This window comes from Buteo buteo, chromosome 10 (genome assembly GCF_964188355.1).
Source record: "Buteo buteo chromosome 10, bButBut1.hap1.1, whole genome shotgun sequence".
NCBI classification, from domain to species: Eukaryota; Metazoa; Chordata; class Aves; order Accipitriformes; family Accipitridae; genus Buteo; species Buteo buteo.
In genome coordinates, this window is record NC_134180.1 from 20,050,645 (window position 1) to 20,068,857 (window position 18,213).

The window sequence follows — 18,213 nt, forward strand, 5'->3', positions numbered from 1 at the left end:
TATAGTATGGAATGAATTCATAACTTTCCCAAAAGAGATAATGTCTTACAGTTCAAAGGCTGGGGATGGGGATTCGGGGGGGACGTTGTTTGGTTTTTTTTCCATAGCAGTAGCTAAAGATGCTCTTATCTCTTTTTCTTACTGTGAAATAATCCAGTGATCCCATAGTGGTCTGACCATGAACCAACCTATTTGGAAAAAAGCCAACTTGGAGTAAAATGAAAAAATAAGAAGGAATTTAGACAAGAAAGAGAAAGAAATGGTTATCTTTGTGCTTGCCTTATTCTTGCTGCCAGATTTTTTGTACTCTGACAGAGTAATTTGTTTCATGTCACTAGTCTGTTCATTGACAAGCGTCAGATTGTCACTGACACTGTTTGGATAATCTGTGGTAAAATAAGATATAGCCAAATAATTAATTTTGGTTAGTTCCTATGTACTGTTTAGTACCAGTGAATAACTCAGAATTCTTGCTAGAAGATGAACCATGTATAATTGGAAAAATACTTTCTCACTTTATGTCTCAGACTTGAGTTAGCCTTTTCAAAACAAAAAGGGAGGGGTTGCTTCTTGAAAGAATTTTAAACCTTTAAGAACATGCTCGTTGTACTTCTTTGAAGCCCGGTAATTCTTGAAAAGAATGTATTCATTCCTTCTGAGAGGTTTAATCATTAATTATCTTATTTTGACTTTTTCTGACATATTTGGATCATTTCAGTCTTTGCATATACACTTCTAGGTAGATGCAAATCCACATGCTTGTGCAGCTGTAACCTCTGCATAAGGACAGCTGTTGCAATATGCATCTGTAGATGCATCTAAATAGGTGTTAGTGGTTAAAAAAAAACAAAAGGGCAAACAGATGTGTTAGAACTTAAAAATACAGTTGGTGTCAACCCTGAACTGTGCTCAGTCCGGTGGACAGGGTCTTAGAGGTCTGCCTTGGCATTATGCCTCACTTTGTTTTGGCACTTTGTGTCACATTCCCATACAGTTAAATGTAAGGTCCTTTGAGTCAGCTTGCACGCTGCCAGTCAAATCTGCTGCCACTGTTTCTGAAGACAAGCCACAGCCTTCCTCTGCTGTGTACTGGATGGTTCTGCTACAATTTTGACTCACATACTGTCCTTATAGGGTCATTTTTCATGTAGAACACATACGCTTTTAATGGACCTTGAGCAGACGTAGCCTATTGTTTCTTTGAACTGGGTGTGGTGAAATATTTCCAGTTGTTCTAAAGGTACTTCTTGTGTACAGCAAGTTCTACTTTGGGCCCGTTGATGCATGCCCAGAAAGGGATTGGGAGGTTTGTTTATGTTGTTTTGTTGATAATACAAAGTAAACTTATGATTTCACAACAGAACATCACGGAATGTCTTAGTGACCTTTATATGATTATGATTACAAATCCAAATTACCATTTGTAAGGAAATAAATTAATATGTTTTCATGCCATTAGAAAAGCAAGAAAAGCTTGAACACCATTTAAAATATTTCTGAAGAAAAATTTGTAAATTTTGCATAATATAGCTAATTTACTTGATCTATATTAAATACTCTGACATTTCTGCTGCTCATAGTTGTAACTACTCTTGCAAAATCCATCTAAAAGCAGTATATTATCTTTAAGCTGTACGTTGTCTTGAACATACATATTCTGTTATAATGTGCATGCTTAAAACTATAACACTGTAAAGCAACAACAAAGTGTGACTTTTTCCCCCCACCCCCCAGTTTATTGATGGTCGACTATCAAAATTAAATGCAGGAAGAGGATTCTCTGATGTTTTTGAAGAAGAAATCACGGCAGGAGGCTTTTGTGGAGGTACAGAATTAATTTGAGTGTACTCATTGACGCTTCTTTGGGAACTGTTCAACATGATGATGTCCTCATGATGTCCTGTAAATTTTTCAAGTCATTAATTGTAATACTGCTTCATTGTTTCCATTCATTCTTGGAAAGGTTTTAGCCTTTAACAAATCACTGCTGGTGCACATACTATTATGTATCTCATTATATCAGTATATCAAATGAAGATATGTTTGTTTAATCCAGTAAAATAATACTTGGATTTCAGTATATGCTGAAATACCACTGTATTATTTACATTTTTAACTGCATGTTTATATAATATGATACACTATGTGTAAACTGTATTTTTAAAAAAAAATTGAAATTTGTGCTGCTGAACTTTTTCTAGATAGTTATGTTTTCCATAAACACTTCTAACTTTTTTCACATCTAATTATTTCTGCAGTGCAGAAATCAGAGTGATTTCCTGAATTTTTAGAGAAATTTTCTTTCTCCAGCAAATGTGTTACTCTAAAAAAAACAGGAAAAAATTTCAACGTTTAGATATCATCTGAGAAGGGACAATGGAAGTTTACCTTCTTCATAAACAAAAATATTATTCCTTGTGTTGTTTCCCTCAACTACGTTCACTGACAATTGTTATAACGCTTTTCACATTAGCTAGCGTACAAAGTTAACCCTGTCATGGTTTAACCCCAGCCAGCAACTAAGCACCACGCAGCTGCTCACTCACTCCCCCCCACCCAGTGGGATGGGGGAGAAAATCGGGAAAAGAAGCAAAACCCGTGGGTTGAGATAAGAACGGTTTAATAGAACAGAAAAGAAGAAACTACTAATGATAATGATAACACTAATAAAATGACAACAGCAATAATGAAAGGATTTGAATGTACAAATGATGCACAGTGCAATTGCTCACCACCCACCAACTGACACCCAGCTAGTCCCCAAGCAGCGATTCCCCTGCCCCCACTCCCCCAGTTCCTATACTAGATGTGACGTCCCATGGTATGGAATACCCCGTTGGCCAGTTTGGGTCAGCTGCCCTGGCTGTGTCCTGTGCCAGCTTCTTGTGCCCCTCCAGCTTTCTCGCTGGCTGGGCATGAGAAGCTGAAAAATCCTTGACTTTAGTCTAAACACTACTGAGCAGCAACTGAAAACATCAGTGTGTTATCAACATTCTTCTCATACTGAACTCAAAACATAGCACTGTACCAGCTACTAGGAAGACAGTTAACTCTATCCCAGCCAAAACCAGGACAACCCATATAGAAGAGTGCGTGCTGAATCCATTCCTGATTATTACAAAATTATTGAATGGATTCCTGTTAAACATTTAGTACAGCTCTATTGTTATTTGAGGTATCATAGATGCTATCAAAATATTGGATCAAAATATGCATAACACAGCACAAATACTATTTTATGGTCAGTCTTGAAGCTTCCTCAGTAAATGGAGGTTGTGTGATTTGAGAAAATCCACTGAGCTGTGTGTGACAGCTTTAGATGGTCCTCCTTTGCAAGACTACCCTTAAATGGGCACATGTAGAGGAGAAGATTTAGCCCCCACAGAGAAACCATCAAGTGGTGCAGAGCCATTCTGCACCTTCTGCAAAATACCTTTTTTATACTCGGAGTACATAAATCCTTTTGTTCAAGATTTTCACTGCCTTCTGCTGCCCTCTGTGTCTTGTGCTATGATCTAGCACGTAATTTGTGGGGTTTTTCCTTGATTACAGTGTGGCTAGTTATACAGAGATTTATTTCTTTTCTGCCTTTTTAGGGTAACTTAACGCTGCTCTGTACAGATTTTAGGCACTGAGCATCCATTATTCAGATAGGTGATGTCAGTATTCAGAGTTCGTTTGCTGACTGCAGTTAGGGGGTCAGGAGGCTGCAATAAAACTGCAACAGAAGCTAGATAAAGCTTGTTTCTTGGCGGTGCACTGGCAGCCTGTGAACCACATCTCACCTGGCTCTGCTCAGGAGGGAGTGCTCGGCTTCACTAGCAGTTCTCAGTTAGATTGCACTGTGTGCATACTTTTCAAGTCAGACAAGCCAGGCTGTGGACAAATTGCTTAGGGCACATATTCAGTATTTACATAACTGCTGTCTCATTATCGTTATGAAGTGCAGGGCTAAGAATATGTATGCAATTGAGGGTGACATTTTGTGACGCTAATGGGGTAGAACTATGATCTTTTTGCAGAGTTAACTCCCATCAACTTTATCAGGAAGCCCAAGGTTTCAAAAAAACAGGTGAAACCTAGCCTTCAGAAAAGTCACAGAAAGTTAGTGTAAACTACAAGCTGTTAAAAGGACAGGTAAACATATTCTTGGCTATAAAGAGCATAATTTAAAAAATCACTGAATCAAATGGAAAGTGTTTCTTTAGGTAATCTCTTTTTTAATTTGCATTTTTCCACATGTGCAAACATAACTAAACCAGCACAGAATATTAAGCTGGAAATTGGAGGATAAAACTTAGATTTCTGTTGGGGTTTTTTTCCCAGTAAAGTGGTCAAAACTTACTTCCCTGTGACTATATGTGACAAGAAATTTGTCAGCCATCTTCATTACAGTTTGCACTTTTAACTTAAATTTTTATTTTCTTTTACATGTGTTATTCTGTGGAAGTATTAGAATTTAGTGATATCTATCTAACACAAGAATATAGTGATGACTGATTGGCTTAGCACTTGGATTTCTCTTATAATATATCCACTAAAGTAATTTGTAATCACATGAATTTTACTAAAGCAATCTTTTTTTTTTTTTGTGTGTGTGCATTGGTCTAATATCAATGGTGGTAGTATAAGGAAAACTGAAAAAGTTAAAACCTTTGAACCTCTCTTTTAATAATAATTTATTTTAAGGAGTCAGTATTTTCTTGCTAGAGTTTCAGGAGGTTCAACTCTAGCTGAGGATATACAGTGTTAATGTGGCCTTTTCTGTAGATGAGTATCTGTTTTCTTTATTGTCTTCCCTGAAGTCTCTCTACACAACTAGAAGACAGTTAAACTTCTTCGTGATTTTCTGTGATCTCATTTACTGTCTCTAGTAATTTCTTAAGTCATAGGCTGTGACAGAGAAAGCTCAGATGTGGAAGGAGTCATGGTTAAGGACACCACAAGCCATGTGATATATGAATATTGTTGATAAGAATTTCAAGTTATGAAATGTCATGTCAGAGAAAGTATTTATGGTTCATTGCAATTTCATTAACACACTAGCAGTGGTTAAATTTCACTTTATTATATGTTATTTGCATGCTACCTTCTCTGGTAGTTCCAGGGAGCCAGATCAAAGAAGTAAAAAATGAGTCATTTTTGCTTTAGGTTGCTCTTTGATGTTCTTACTGGAGATGGGATCGTAATGATCATCAGGTTCTCTCCTTTCTAAGTGAGCATTGCTTTCATTTATGCCATCATTCCTGAGAGTTTGGCTGTCTCAAAATTGCTTGAAAAGAATTTAGTGGAATGGGTGAAAGTGCCTGTTACGAGTTTAAACAGCTCAGTGTTTTTCACCTCATTGAGAAACTTGGGAATACCTTTTGCAATGATCTAGTTAGTTCTCAGCCATGTTCCAGAAGAATGTTTTGGCTTTCCACTACCCAATGCAATAATTCCACTCAGGCCTTAGTTAATTGATTGTTGCAAAGGTTAAGAAGTTTTGAGAACTGTTAAAAGTCTAACATCAAGGATATATCAGTATGGTCCTTTCAAAGTGGATAAACTCTCTGTTTGAAAATTCAGCATTCTTGTCAATGTGAATGTCTTGTCTAGGGTTAGTTACAGTTCACACTACTGGAGTGTTCAAGTGACTGATAAAAGTACTCTAAAACTTTCTGAGGGATCAGGGACCCAATCTTTGGTGTTCAGCTGAAGCACCTTTGGGAAATAGTATTCATTTCTTCATCAAGCGCTTGGTGGAATTTAACCCTGTCCTTCATGGCCAGCTTAGTGGCACAATAGTCCTCAGTAGTCCTACAGAAGCCAGTAGCTCTCACTTGCCTTTTAGAGTTTTTCCTTTGTGAAAGAAAGTAGGTACAGTTAATAATTTAAAAGGATTTTTCCTGCACTGGAGTATATAGTTGTGCCGTAATCCTTAGACTTTTCTTTCATTCTTTTTCCTTGGGATGGTCCGTCAGCAGTTCATGTCATTTTTGTACTTGAAAGTTTGTCCAGTGGGATTATTACACTTGATTGCAGTTCATTATATATTATTCTTTCCTTCGAGTTGGTGTTTTTCTTTGTAGACTTTTTTAGCAGAATGTTCCCTTATCATACTTTTAATTTCTCTTTCTACCTCAGTTAGAATTAAAAACTCTGTGTGGTGAAAAGATAGGCTTTTACAAAGAAACTAGAAAACATGAAATAAGAGATACCTAGGGGTTTTTTTCTTAATGAACACATATTCTTATCTTTGTGTTCCTTGTCTGTCTGGGAAGAATGAAATTAGTGAATAATCCTCTAAGGGAATCTTTTATGCATATTTGTGAGGAGGTTTGAAACACTCAAAATGTTGAATGTATGTTTGATTGTGTTACATTTTACATTTCTATTTCAGGAAATTCACGATCTTATCAGCAGTGGGTGCATACAGTGAAGGTATAAACTTGGTTAAGTAATTATAACTGGCCATCCTGTTCCTTAAATCTTTGTCCTTTTCCTTACATATATGTAATGGTAAAAGTTTGTTCATTTGCAAGGAAAATATAAGTTCATTCTATAATAAAGAACATGTGTATGGTATATGCAATAATTTTGTGGGTTTTTTCTAGAAGATTTACATATACATATACAAAACAAATGCCAAAATGCACAAGGTATTTCTGTCTGTATAGTTAGGGATTTCACTGCTTTCTGTATGATGTTACATTCCATAACTGTGAATTAGGTGTGACAGTACAATTTGATATGAAGTTTATAACGTCTAGTAAATAGCAATTTTGTTAATATGGATTTGTGCAGTTTAGCTAGCAGAAGACCCTTTGTGTAACCTTGTTATTCTGCAGGATTAGTAAAATATATTCTTTTAGATTAAGAGAATTTTTGTGTGATTAAATGATAGAGTTCTTTCTGTCAGGTCAAAGTATTTCTAAGTTGCATAATAAATATGATAGGAACACATGAAAAATAGCCATAACTTCTGAATTGATTTTGAAATGGTAACAATGAATGAAGACTGAAAATACATCATTCTCTTAGAATGCATTGATAAATGTGTCAGCTATGATAATGATGTACTGTAACCCTTGTGTAGCTGCAGACAGCACGTTGGGGAGGAAACACAGCTGTGGTTATTCTTACTGATTTAAAAGGAAGATTGTTATTTCTTTACAGCACACTTTATTTTTCCTTGCTGTTGTCTTAAGGTTTGACTTGTGTTAAAATGCTACTAAAATACATTTTTTGTCTATTTCAGAAAGGTGGTGCACTGATCAACACAGCAGTGACCAAAGCCACTCCGGCTGTGAAAACAGCATATAAATTTGTAAGATCATCTATTTCACATAAATAATACATAAAAATACCACAACTTCCTAGAATCTCCCATTCTTCCTCAATACTAAAAACCTAAGCATTTTATAAATGTATTTCAGAAAAAAACCTTCAGCCTGTAGAAAGTTTTTCTCTTCATTTGTTTTCTCATATAGCACTAGGATTTAGAGTTGATTCAGTCTTCCACATAGCTTGTACATAACAATAGACATTTTCAAAGCATGAGTGTACTGTTTTTGTTTCAGTCGTAATACATACTAGAAGCTTATTTGAATATCATTTAGATATTTGATACACCGCTGTAAACTCTTCCTAACCTGATGACAACATGATTAAAATACCGACTCTGAAAATAGAAATTCTCATTTACACGAAGGTCCCTTATTTTACCTTTTTTTAAATTACCTGGTGATATAAAGAAGGGCAATAACCTTTATCACGACTTTTATACATGTGTTATCAGGCATTGCAAAGCTAACATGAGTGTAAAACATTTTGTAAATGTTACATTTATATGTAATATAAATATAGTGTTATAGTATATAGTTAGTATATAATGTTAATATGATGTAGAGATCTCTATTCAGAAGAGATACAGTTTGTGCTGGACAAATGGAGTCCTGGCTAACACAGGTGCAATTTCACTTTGGCACTAATGCTGCACTATTGAAAAGATGTGTTAAAGCATCAGTAGTGTGTGCAAGTATTTTCTATCATCTGCTCTTTTAAAGATGATACTAGAATACTCACATTTAACCGGATTTAATGCTTATACTTTTGGGCTTAAAAGATCGTGTTTTCAAAGACTGCCTAACCAATAAAGCATGAAATTATATGGTATTATGCAGTATGGAAAAACAGCAATAGTGTAAAATGAAGTGGGAAGTATTTTAAGGTTGCATTTTTAATATATGGGAAAAGACTTTTGGCTTCATTTTTGCTTTTCCAAATGTTTCACTAGTTGGATGCATAATAAGTAGTCCTGAATAAATCAGTACAGCAGTCTAAGCTAGTGTATTTTAAGTAAAGTTTTCAAACAGAATTTTTAATTTTACATCAGTTGAAAAACACAGCAGTCGTGGAGAGAAACAGGTAAATAAATTAAATATACTTCATATTCATGGACTTATTTATGATTTTAAAAATGGCTCATTAACAGGTTATCTGCAAATTATTATTCTTCAGTTTGTACTAGCTTAGACTGTGATTACATGATCTTCTCCCAGCCTTCAATTTTGATAATTATGTCCTTGATAATAAAGGTTCTTCAAGGTGAACTTCTGTGTATGCTAGGAAACACTGGTAAATTTTGTGAGGATCTGTGTGTATAAGGTATTGATATTTATACCCCGTTTAATTTCTTATGCTTTTGCCCTTTATGGAGCCTACTACTAGAGAAATGATATCTGCATTTCTTAATTGCTAGATAACTGATTGATAGCCTTGAGTAATGTGCTTGGTACCATCCCTCAGAGTTAGAACAGAGCACTCCAAAATTCATCCAAATGCTGTGAGCATGATCTGGAAAGTTTAAAGTGGCTCTCAGGTTAGCATCTGCTACATGGCACCCCATTGTGCTGTTATTGAGCTTATAGATGTATGATTTAAGGATCGAAAAGGCTCTCTGACCTTTTGATTGAAGAAAATTATTTTCTTTTTCTGAATTTCCATGTATAGAAACCCATAGAAAAATAGGTGGTTTCCACATGTTTATGCCCTTAAATATATTTTTAAAAGTCCTATTTTCAAGACAACCTTGAAAACTTTTTGTAGTTTTTTCCTATATTAATTGAAGAAAGATACCTTTTCTTCTATAGGGGTTAGGGCTTTTGGTGTCATCCCCTCATGTTTTGTTTTTTTTCTACACTCCCCCTTCTCCTCCCCTACCACCCCGCCCCATTTTTTTAACATAAGTACATGGTATTCTGTATTGATAATTCATTTCTCTATTGAAGAACAGTCTTGGCTGTTTTCTATGCAACAGTGATCCTTGGCTGCCTGTTTTAATACATACGGAATTCTCCCCTAAATAGCAGCACTATGTTGTTCAGCAACACTGGGCAAAATCTCCATCTGCATATGAAATCACTTCATTTCTCTTAAGATTGATGTTGCCCTGCAAGTTGCCAGACTGGAACACTGTAGCAGTCATCTTGAAAATCTTAACATTTTTCCAACATGCCTTGTTGCTAAAATATCCTTTCAAATTTAAAGGACCATTTGAAATAAAGGAGTGATGTATACAATCATTTTTAGCCTGTCCTTAGTAATATTGGAGAAATTTTGAGTATGTATGTTTTCACAGCATTGGCATGCTGAAAAAAATCCTTAAATATATGGACAAAGCATGAATATATAAAATATGCTGACAATGCATGTATGAAATGTGTATTAAAAGTTACTGCCCTTCTTTATATCATCAGGTATTTAAAAAAAGGTAAAATAAGTATGGCATCATAAAGTATGTTCCATGACTACAGCCAGTGTCTTGCAGAGCTACTTAAGTCCTTCTATTTTTCTAGGCAAAAAATCAGGCAAGGCAAGGAATAAAAGAAGTGAAGAGTAAGTTAAAACACAAGGTATGTAGTACACTTTTTACTTTCTTACATTGCTTCCTGTATCAGTTTGAAGCTTATACTTTACAAATCACATGAGATTTGTGTTTTTAATGACTTTTGAAATATGCTTAGCCCTTTGTTCAACAATACATTTTTCATAACGAGCCCTCTGGCAACTATCTGTCATTCTATGCATCCACTGAATAATCTCTTTATTGTTTGCATATTTTATCATAGAACAACAGAGGTCTTCAAAGATACATTAACAGGATGTATGTTTTCATAAAGTTGATTGCTTTGATATCACAATCGAAGCCTTTGCTTCAAGCTGAGAATTTGAGATGGGAGAGACTTGCAATAGAATGTATTTCAGAAGGTGTAGGTGTCCGTTTTGGTTTCATAAGATATGTGAACAATGGCAATGTTTAAAAACAAAGGAGTAGTTTCATTTTGCAAAGCAACATTGGAGAAAAGTCAGAAAAGGTGTTTTAAGCATTCTGCAGCTGCTTTTCCCATTGAAAATTTTGTTTCCACATAAGATTTTTCTGTAGGGAGAAGGAACTGGTTTTTAGATATATTTTATGCTATTTTAAGAAAACTCTCAAAGATATTTCCTAGACCTTTGAACAATTCATCTTTTAAGTGACAATGTTGACAATTCATCTTCTTGAAAAGCTAAATTTTATTTTCTTACTACAGATGGTATTTTCATGACAGTAATAGATTGTGGCAAGATAATTTTGAATGCATTCTGCATGCATAATATGGAGGGTACGTTTGCAGATAATGATTATAAATAAAGGAATTTAAATCTATTTTGTTGCGTAGGAGACTGAGGAAGAGTATGGAACTTGCAGTGCTGGTGCAGTACAGACTGCTCCCATCTACACATTGCATTATGAGAAAAGAGCAAACTCAGAAAAACGAAGACTGGCACAGGTAAGAGACCTGAAACTTCTGTTTTTATTCACATACATATGAGGAAAATTTTTTGCCCCTTACAGTAATGCATCATGAATCTGTTTAAGATTATTTTACTGTATGTTTGGATAGTGTGATTAAAAGGCTGTGTTTATACAAATACTGCTACACTGCTTGAATGGAGGAAAAATGCTATTCATATTTCATCCCTGTTGAGAGGGGAAAACCCAGCAGATTTATAAATATGGGTCTGAGATTTAATTCTTAAATACTGTTTTTGATAAAGGCATCTCAGAGCAATGCGTTCTGCTCTATTCACAGGTCTGCGTTAAACTGTCTTTTTTAGTTTCTTATAGTGGGGCACATTAATTTGGTATTTCTAATAAATTGATTTGGCAGTCATATAGCCTTTAACCTTGCTCAGATAGCTATGATTTATTGTTTTATAAGTCAGCTAGTTAATATGGTGCCAATCTCTTGTCCTTTTGTTCTCTAATCCTTTCTAGTCTTGACTTGAAGTAACAGGTGTAGGTGTCTCAACTTTGGCAAGTGTTCTAATGGCTTTGGATTAATTTTGATAGTTTTATTTCAATGATATCAATAAAATAATTTTTGTAACACCTTTTTTCTGGGAATAAATACCTGCATATATACTTATTTTAATGTGTGGGTATATATTTTTACATTATATTATTACTGCATGTTTTTAATACATGCAATGAATGTTTATATATGGATTTTTAATGCACGTATCTTCCTCATAGGAGAATTAAGTATAGAAATTCAGTCCAGCTGATGTAACAATTTTTTTTTTACTTTAGATATTGCAATGATAAAAATCCAAATTGTCTATTTAATCAATTTGATTTTGAATTAGTTTTTATCCATAATAAATATAAAGTTTGTGAAAGTTAACATAGAACTGATGTAGATTATTGCTAAATGATTATGAAATTGTACATTAGTATTAAGTCATTATTTTTAGTAGGGTTATAAATAATACAAAGACTTTCTGCTTTAATTATTTAGGCAGGTTTTACTTTGTACATGTTTTTGTGATCTCTTAAAGCCAGTGATAAAGTTTTAAACAATGTGCCCTCAGTATATTTTTATATACAGGCGGCTGTGGTGCTTGTATTCTTTTAGGAACTTGTGTACAATAGATTTTCTTCACTGAGTTTCAGAAGAGAATGTATAAAATTCTAAATGTATGAGTATAGAACTCTAATGTTAATAACATGAATTGTTCTTAAAATATTTGTTTCTAATAGATAACTGTCATTTTCATGTATAGCAACTTCCCCCCCCCCCCCAAATAATTTGATAATGTGAGGTACTAAAAAGCTTTTAATGCATTATAAGCCAATATTCACAGATTAGTGTAGGGAATCTACAGTTGTATGTATCTCTGTAAGTATGTAACACAAATGTACCCTTGTAGTCAGTGAATTTTTGTAGGCTGCTTTTATTAAAGAAATTTGCAGCAATTTACTGTTATGATAGTGCTGTCTACTGTTAGGTACAGGAGTCTAGGGGTACAAAGGAATGTAACTTAACCTTGGTACAATTTAACATTTCTTTTGAAGGCCTGTGTTTGGACAGAACAATTTAACTCCTGTATGTTTTTGTGTTTGCACAGCTGTATACTCCTAAATCCTTTAATACCATTGTTGCTGTTTCTACCAGATGTCTTTTAGTTTTGAAAACAAGATAGGAGGAGTACATATCCATCCATAGTTTTGTTTCCATATATACATATACACATGCGTGTTTATGTATGTGTATACACATACATGTGTGTATATAGAGTTTGTTTACTAACTATACATATATAGAGTTTGTTTACTAGCAAAGCTTGTAACTAATAGCCCCGCAGTTTTGCCCTGCTGCAAACCAAAGGTCCTGTGTCTTTTCCCCAGCTCTAGTCCCAAGTGTCTTGTGCTCCCAGTAGGCAGGAAGGAGCAAATGGTGATCGGTCCCCAAGAACTCTGCTCTCGCACCGTTTCCTTCGCCTCTCACTCCGGCTATTCCCAATTTTACCTCCTCCCCAAAAGGAAACAAACCAAAACAGTTCTAAAAACCAATAGTCTACTTTTGCTACTCTGGTTTTTATTTTTGTTCTTGGTAAGTATTTGAATAACATAAATGCAAGTTCTTTATGAATAAGTGGTGATTTTAAACCTTACATCCAAATAAAAATATATATTTGTATTCACAAGTGCATGTATGTGAGAGAGACTATGTTTGATCTAGTACTGAATCTGCCGTTTAAAAGAAGTGAATTTCACAGATTCCTATTGTTGTCAGGTTTAATCCTTTTTTCTGTTAACTCTTTATCCTGCAAATGAACCTCTCCACCCAGATTTCTAAAATGGTGCCCATGAGTGTCTATAGCAGTATAAGGAGAGCGCTAATGTGCAGTTCATGCACTTTTGATGTATATTTAAGGTAAGGACCAGATATTAAGTTGCAATGTCAGTGTATTTGAATATTCCCCCCTAAAACCTAAACAAACAACAAACAAAAGAGAGAGATTGCTTTTAATGGTCATCTTGCTTCCAAACAAGAGGAACCTCTGCACTTTATTACTATCTCTTCCATACTGAAAAATTTAAAGACTTGTAAATATAACCATTTTGGTGTTATATTTTATGTCATGTTAGCTGCATGCATGGAGCTTTTCATTCTCCACTTCCTGGAAACAGTTAAACATAAATACTGACTAATAGTTACCTAAGATGCTGTAAAACGTATTTACTTTGAAACATTATGTATGATACGAAAGTTTGCTTCACTGTAAAAGACCTTTTTAATAATTGGTTCATAACAGGATTTTAGGGTCTGGGAGGATGTTTGCTTTACAATAGGAAGTGAATCTGCTTTTACCCCAACAAATAGTAGTTTGTATGTGGGTCTGCTAATTAGTACGGTTATTTCCTGTTTTGTTGATGAGGCTTTAATAAATGTCAAGGGTACAGCCATGAAGATCTCCCAATTAGGCTTTGCGTTTGTAAAACCCAACCCCTTTGCTTTTGTGTGAAGATGACAGTTCCAACTGCAGCCTCAGCCTAACAGGGCTCAAGGGAAAGGATACTTCTCTGGTTTTATTGAAAACAAGGCCAGTTTGGCCCAGGGAGGATACCAGCACTGGTCACAGTGCAGAGCCGTTTTTAACAATGAATATTTACTAGGCTCTATCACTGCTGTCATAGTGGTTTTATTGTGGGGGTTTTTTTCCAGATCAGCAATAGACTTTAAAAAAAATTAACAGTAAATCAAAACAAATTATAGCATGTAAAATAGCTGTCAAAACCTAATCAGAGGATAAATAATTAAATGTGTTATTGCAAACTGTAGTGATCAGCTTGCCCTTCTATAATTTGCATTTTGAATGTCTTTCCTAAAAAAAGAAATAACGGGAGTGCACTCATATGCGCTTGTGTGCATGCGCGTGCGCGCACACACAATTAATCTTTGCCTAAGATGAATTGTTCTATCTCTGTAATATTCATTTGAGCTTACTCTTGCTTAGGTTAGCTGTTCTAGGCTTTTTATACGTGTACGAGCTTAACTATATTGCAAGTCAACATTAACAGATGGATTGCCCTAAGCAAGGGAAAACCACAACAACAAAATCTAGTGAAAGTGGAGGATTGAAGCTTTTTATTGTTAAGCCTTATTAAAACGTTGGCATGTGCACTGCTGTTAACTGTTTCATGCCTAGATCTAATAATATGTCCCTGGTATGTTTTATCTCCTACATTGATTAGGTATGTAGAAGATAGAAGAAATTACAAGCTAAATTTTTTTAAAATAAAAATTAATGCAAGTGTGAGATTGCTTCAACTCTGTTTGTGGTATCTTGCCAACGATATTGCTGAATTCGTTTAACTATTGATGAGGAGGGTATGGCAGTGCATGTATTAGGCTACCATGCATTCAGTTTTTGCATAATCTATTTTAATTCTGTTCAGTTATATGCTCCCAGATAATGCAGATTTCTGGGTAGGTGGGATTAAATGCAGTGACAGCTCTATAAAATTAATATCTAATTAAAAAGACAGCATTTTTATTATGAGCCTGGATAGAATGCCAAGAAGATCTGTTTGATTTCATGAATATGATCTTTGTAACTTTACTGTTATATCAGGTGATAGGGTAGCTTATTAAAAATGGAGCATTTCAGGATGTCAGTAGTCCTAATGTATTTAGTGGCTAACAAAACATTCTTGAAGATTTGCAGAATACCAAATAAGAGCTACCAGTTCACTTTATAATTAGCAGTAAGTTAGCAATGCCCCCTTGTCTCTAAGGAAATATATGTAGTACCTGTACCTTTAGGCATGTACTCCCTTGTAGCCAGAATGCAAACAGGCATTTGGATTCTAAGTGTGGATTTACAGGGAATCCCTGTGTGTTAGCACTACTTTTAAATGTTCGTGTATCGAAGAAACCAAGTGAACGACTTCCCATGACTTTGCAGGATCTAACTACAGTGTCTAAGGAGGTTTTAAAAACACTTTTGCGAAAGGTAATAAAAGCCATTAGACTAAACTTTTTTCTCGGTATTCTCAAACAGAAGAGAATTAACATTTTTTATTCTTTTTTTAAAAGCAGATTGCAAATGTAGCTCTTACACTTTTATTGAAGTATATCCTAGTAACTGGACAATATGTAATTCAGCTTGCAGTAGGCATACTTGGCTTCTGTTCAACAAAGATAGCAAGTGTCAGGCAGGAAGATGTGTTCAGAATAACCTTACCTTCAGGAGTGCCCCATTTATCAATACCCCTACAATGGCCAGTAAAATAAATGACATAATCATTAGCTACAAAGGGCTTCCAGTAACTGATTACCCTCCTAACCTGAAAAAGGTGGTGAGAGTGGGCTATTCTGAAGACTTTTTTTTTTCCCCCCCGGGGAACATAAAAGAAGAGAGGAAATGCTTGTGATAATGCAGTGCTGAATATACATAGTCTGTATAAGGTGATTGAACCCCTTTAAGAAAAAAAATTAAAAAAAAAATAATCATGCAGACAACTCCAAGATAATTTCAGAAACATAAAAGCTCTGATTAAGGGCATTTACCTGTATTTGGATTCAGATAACATGCCTGAGATCACATCTATGCGTAGCATCCACAGATAATACTGGTTATATAGCTGGAGGTATCTTCTACTCTCATTGACTAAAGTATTACAAATTGACAGATGTCATAAACAGTAAGAGCTAGTTTTTAATGTAAATCACATTTTATTTCTGTACGATAGTTTTGAAATAAGCTTTGGTTGATTAGCAAATTCTGTTTCTTTCGCTAATGTGGTGTAATTTGGAAATCTTGTAGATATCATGAGCTTCCTTTAATTTGGAGAAAAATCTTTTGTCTTGGTGTGTCAAGTAAGATCTCTTCATTCTGTGAAACAGTCAGATTTCCTTTTAAAAATGAAAAAGCTAGGCAGCAAAAATTCAAATTGTAGATTACGAGAGTGCCCTCTTGTGGCTCTAATACATTTCCGAAGTAGTATAGGCACCCATGTATCCTTTGCCTTGTATAAACCTTGCTTTTTACAACAGAAGATCTCTTGGAAATTAAGCAGTACTTCCTTTATTTTTTTTTTAAACTGAAAGATTATCTGGATTTTGTGCAACGTAAACATTTAGATGCTTTCATGTATCATGCGTAATTTTATTTTCAGGAATATACACTACCAAGTAGAGGTATAATTACAATATTGCCCCCCCCCCCCCCCCCCCCCCCGAAGATAGTAGCTATGGTCTCTAAACAGTGACAGTGACTGATTTTAATTTAGTCAGTGAACACATTAAAGAAAGAAGAAGCAGTGTAAGTTTGAAAAGCTTTTTATTTCAGTATTTTTGTTAGTGTGATCTCTTTCCTTTTCTCTGCCCCGATCTCTTCTCACCATGGTTTGAAGTGAAAGACTGTTGCAAGTCTCCGCAGCAGAGTGCTGCCGTTCATTCTGCACCCATAAACCAGCATAAACCTTGTGGCTGCCTGTTCTTTGAGTTTTGCATTAATCATCACTTGACAAATCTGTCTGCTAATTACCATGATAGGGTAATGGTCAGGAAATCGCTCTGGAATTTTTTGTTACCTTATGGGCATTTAGTGGAATGCTTGGTTTTTCAGGGCAAAGTCATCAGCACATCTGCCCCTGATTTATCCTATTGAGAGAGACATTTAGACAAGCAAAAAGTCTGCAGATGCTTTTTCTGGCTATTATTGTCACCTATTTTAGTTTTTTAACAAACAGAAAGGCAGCCTTTCTGAGGGTCTTCTACAAACAAACAAACCATACTTGTATGTCTACCAAGGTTTCTTTTTTCTGAAGGGTCTGGAAGAAGAATGCTGTTTCACAAACTACCTTCAAAACTGGATGAACCTTACTGTCCTTAGTAGTTAATTGAAATAACCAGATTAGTTTTCTCATCGGGAGAATTTATTGACATCTTAATGTAACAGTGGTATCTTCTGCTTCCATTTGCTGTGTATCTTCTGTCTTCCACGGGTCATGTTTTGGCTTCATCTAGCCAAAGCAGGGAGCCAGAAGAACCGTCAGCCAACTGTTGGGACCTGCATCCCAACTTCCATGTTGCTTTTGCCTTCTGGCCTGAAAGCTTGGAGAATACAATGCGATGTCTAAAGCTTCAGCTCTAGTACTGTATGTTCCCTAACCTTTTATTTCTCTCTCTAATCCTGTACCTAAGAGTGAAAAAAACAAATAAAGAAGTTCAATTAAAGAATAAAATTTGGCTGGGGGCAAAAGGAGGGAGAAGTAGAAGAAACAGGAAAAGCCTTTCCTGTAGGGATCTCAGTGTCTCTGAATGTGAAAGCCCAGATTCAACCCATCTAATTGTAGACACTACTTAAATGCTGAAGTTAGCAGCGGTGTTGCTACCCTAGGCTCTTTCTGCAGGAAGTGGAGAGAGGCAGGCATGACCAAAGGGCAACTCAGCCGACCTAGAATCTGGATTGCATCCTGATGATGCCTCTTTCCTGCTGTTTATCATCTAATTTAGGCCCTAAAGTATCTGAAATTAGTGAGTAGCATCCAAATCCAAGTGCCATCCATGTTCCCCAGCACCTTCTAGAGAAAGACAATCTTTGTTGAGCAGAAGATTCCTACTGGTGTCAAACAGGAGGAGGGACTCCTCCTTGCTAACTCTTCTGGTTGGGAGCCCTAGACAGACATGTGCTTGGAGTCAATATTTCTGTTCCTAAGGCACAATCTTTTTTTCCTTGCAAATGTGATTGTTCTGTCTGTTTTCAAGCTTCATACAGAGCTTCCCTCAAATAGGTTCTTCCACTGTGCATAGGTCTGATGGAGAGAGTTCAGTGCTGCTCAGGTTTTTTCTATCTAAAGTTCTGTGACATTTGGTGTTTTCCATTAAATCTTGA

General features: G+C 35.5%; 1 protein-coding gene across 6 annotated transcripts in view; it reads left to right on the forward strand.

Annotated features, from left to right (window-relative positions):
* DENND1B (DENN domain containing 1B) overlaps nucleotides 1-18,213 on the forward strand; it is a 171,023-nt gene that overhangs the window by 136,291 nt on the left and 16,519 nt on the right. For 3 of the 6 annotated variants that reach the window (XM_075038880.1, XM_075038881.1, XM_075038882.1), the window contains 5 exons: nucleotides 1,735-1,825; nucleotides 6,383-6,423; nucleotides 7,241-7,309; nucleotides 9,840-9,896; nucleotides 10,704-10,814. In XM_075038880.1, coding sequence (XP_074894981.1) covers nucleotides 1,735-1,825; nucleotides 6,383-6,423; nucleotides 7,241-7,309; nucleotides 9,840-9,896; nucleotides 10,704-10,814 — 369 coding nt within the window. Of the gene's footprint in view, nucleotides 1-1,734; nucleotides 1,826-6,382; nucleotides 6,424-7,240; nucleotides 7,310-9,839; nucleotides 9,897-10,703; nucleotides 10,815-12,715; nucleotides 12,879-18,213 lie in introns of those variants that run through there. The other 3 variants (XM_075038883.1, XR_012652031.1, XR_012652030.1) reach the window with 3 other exon arrangements.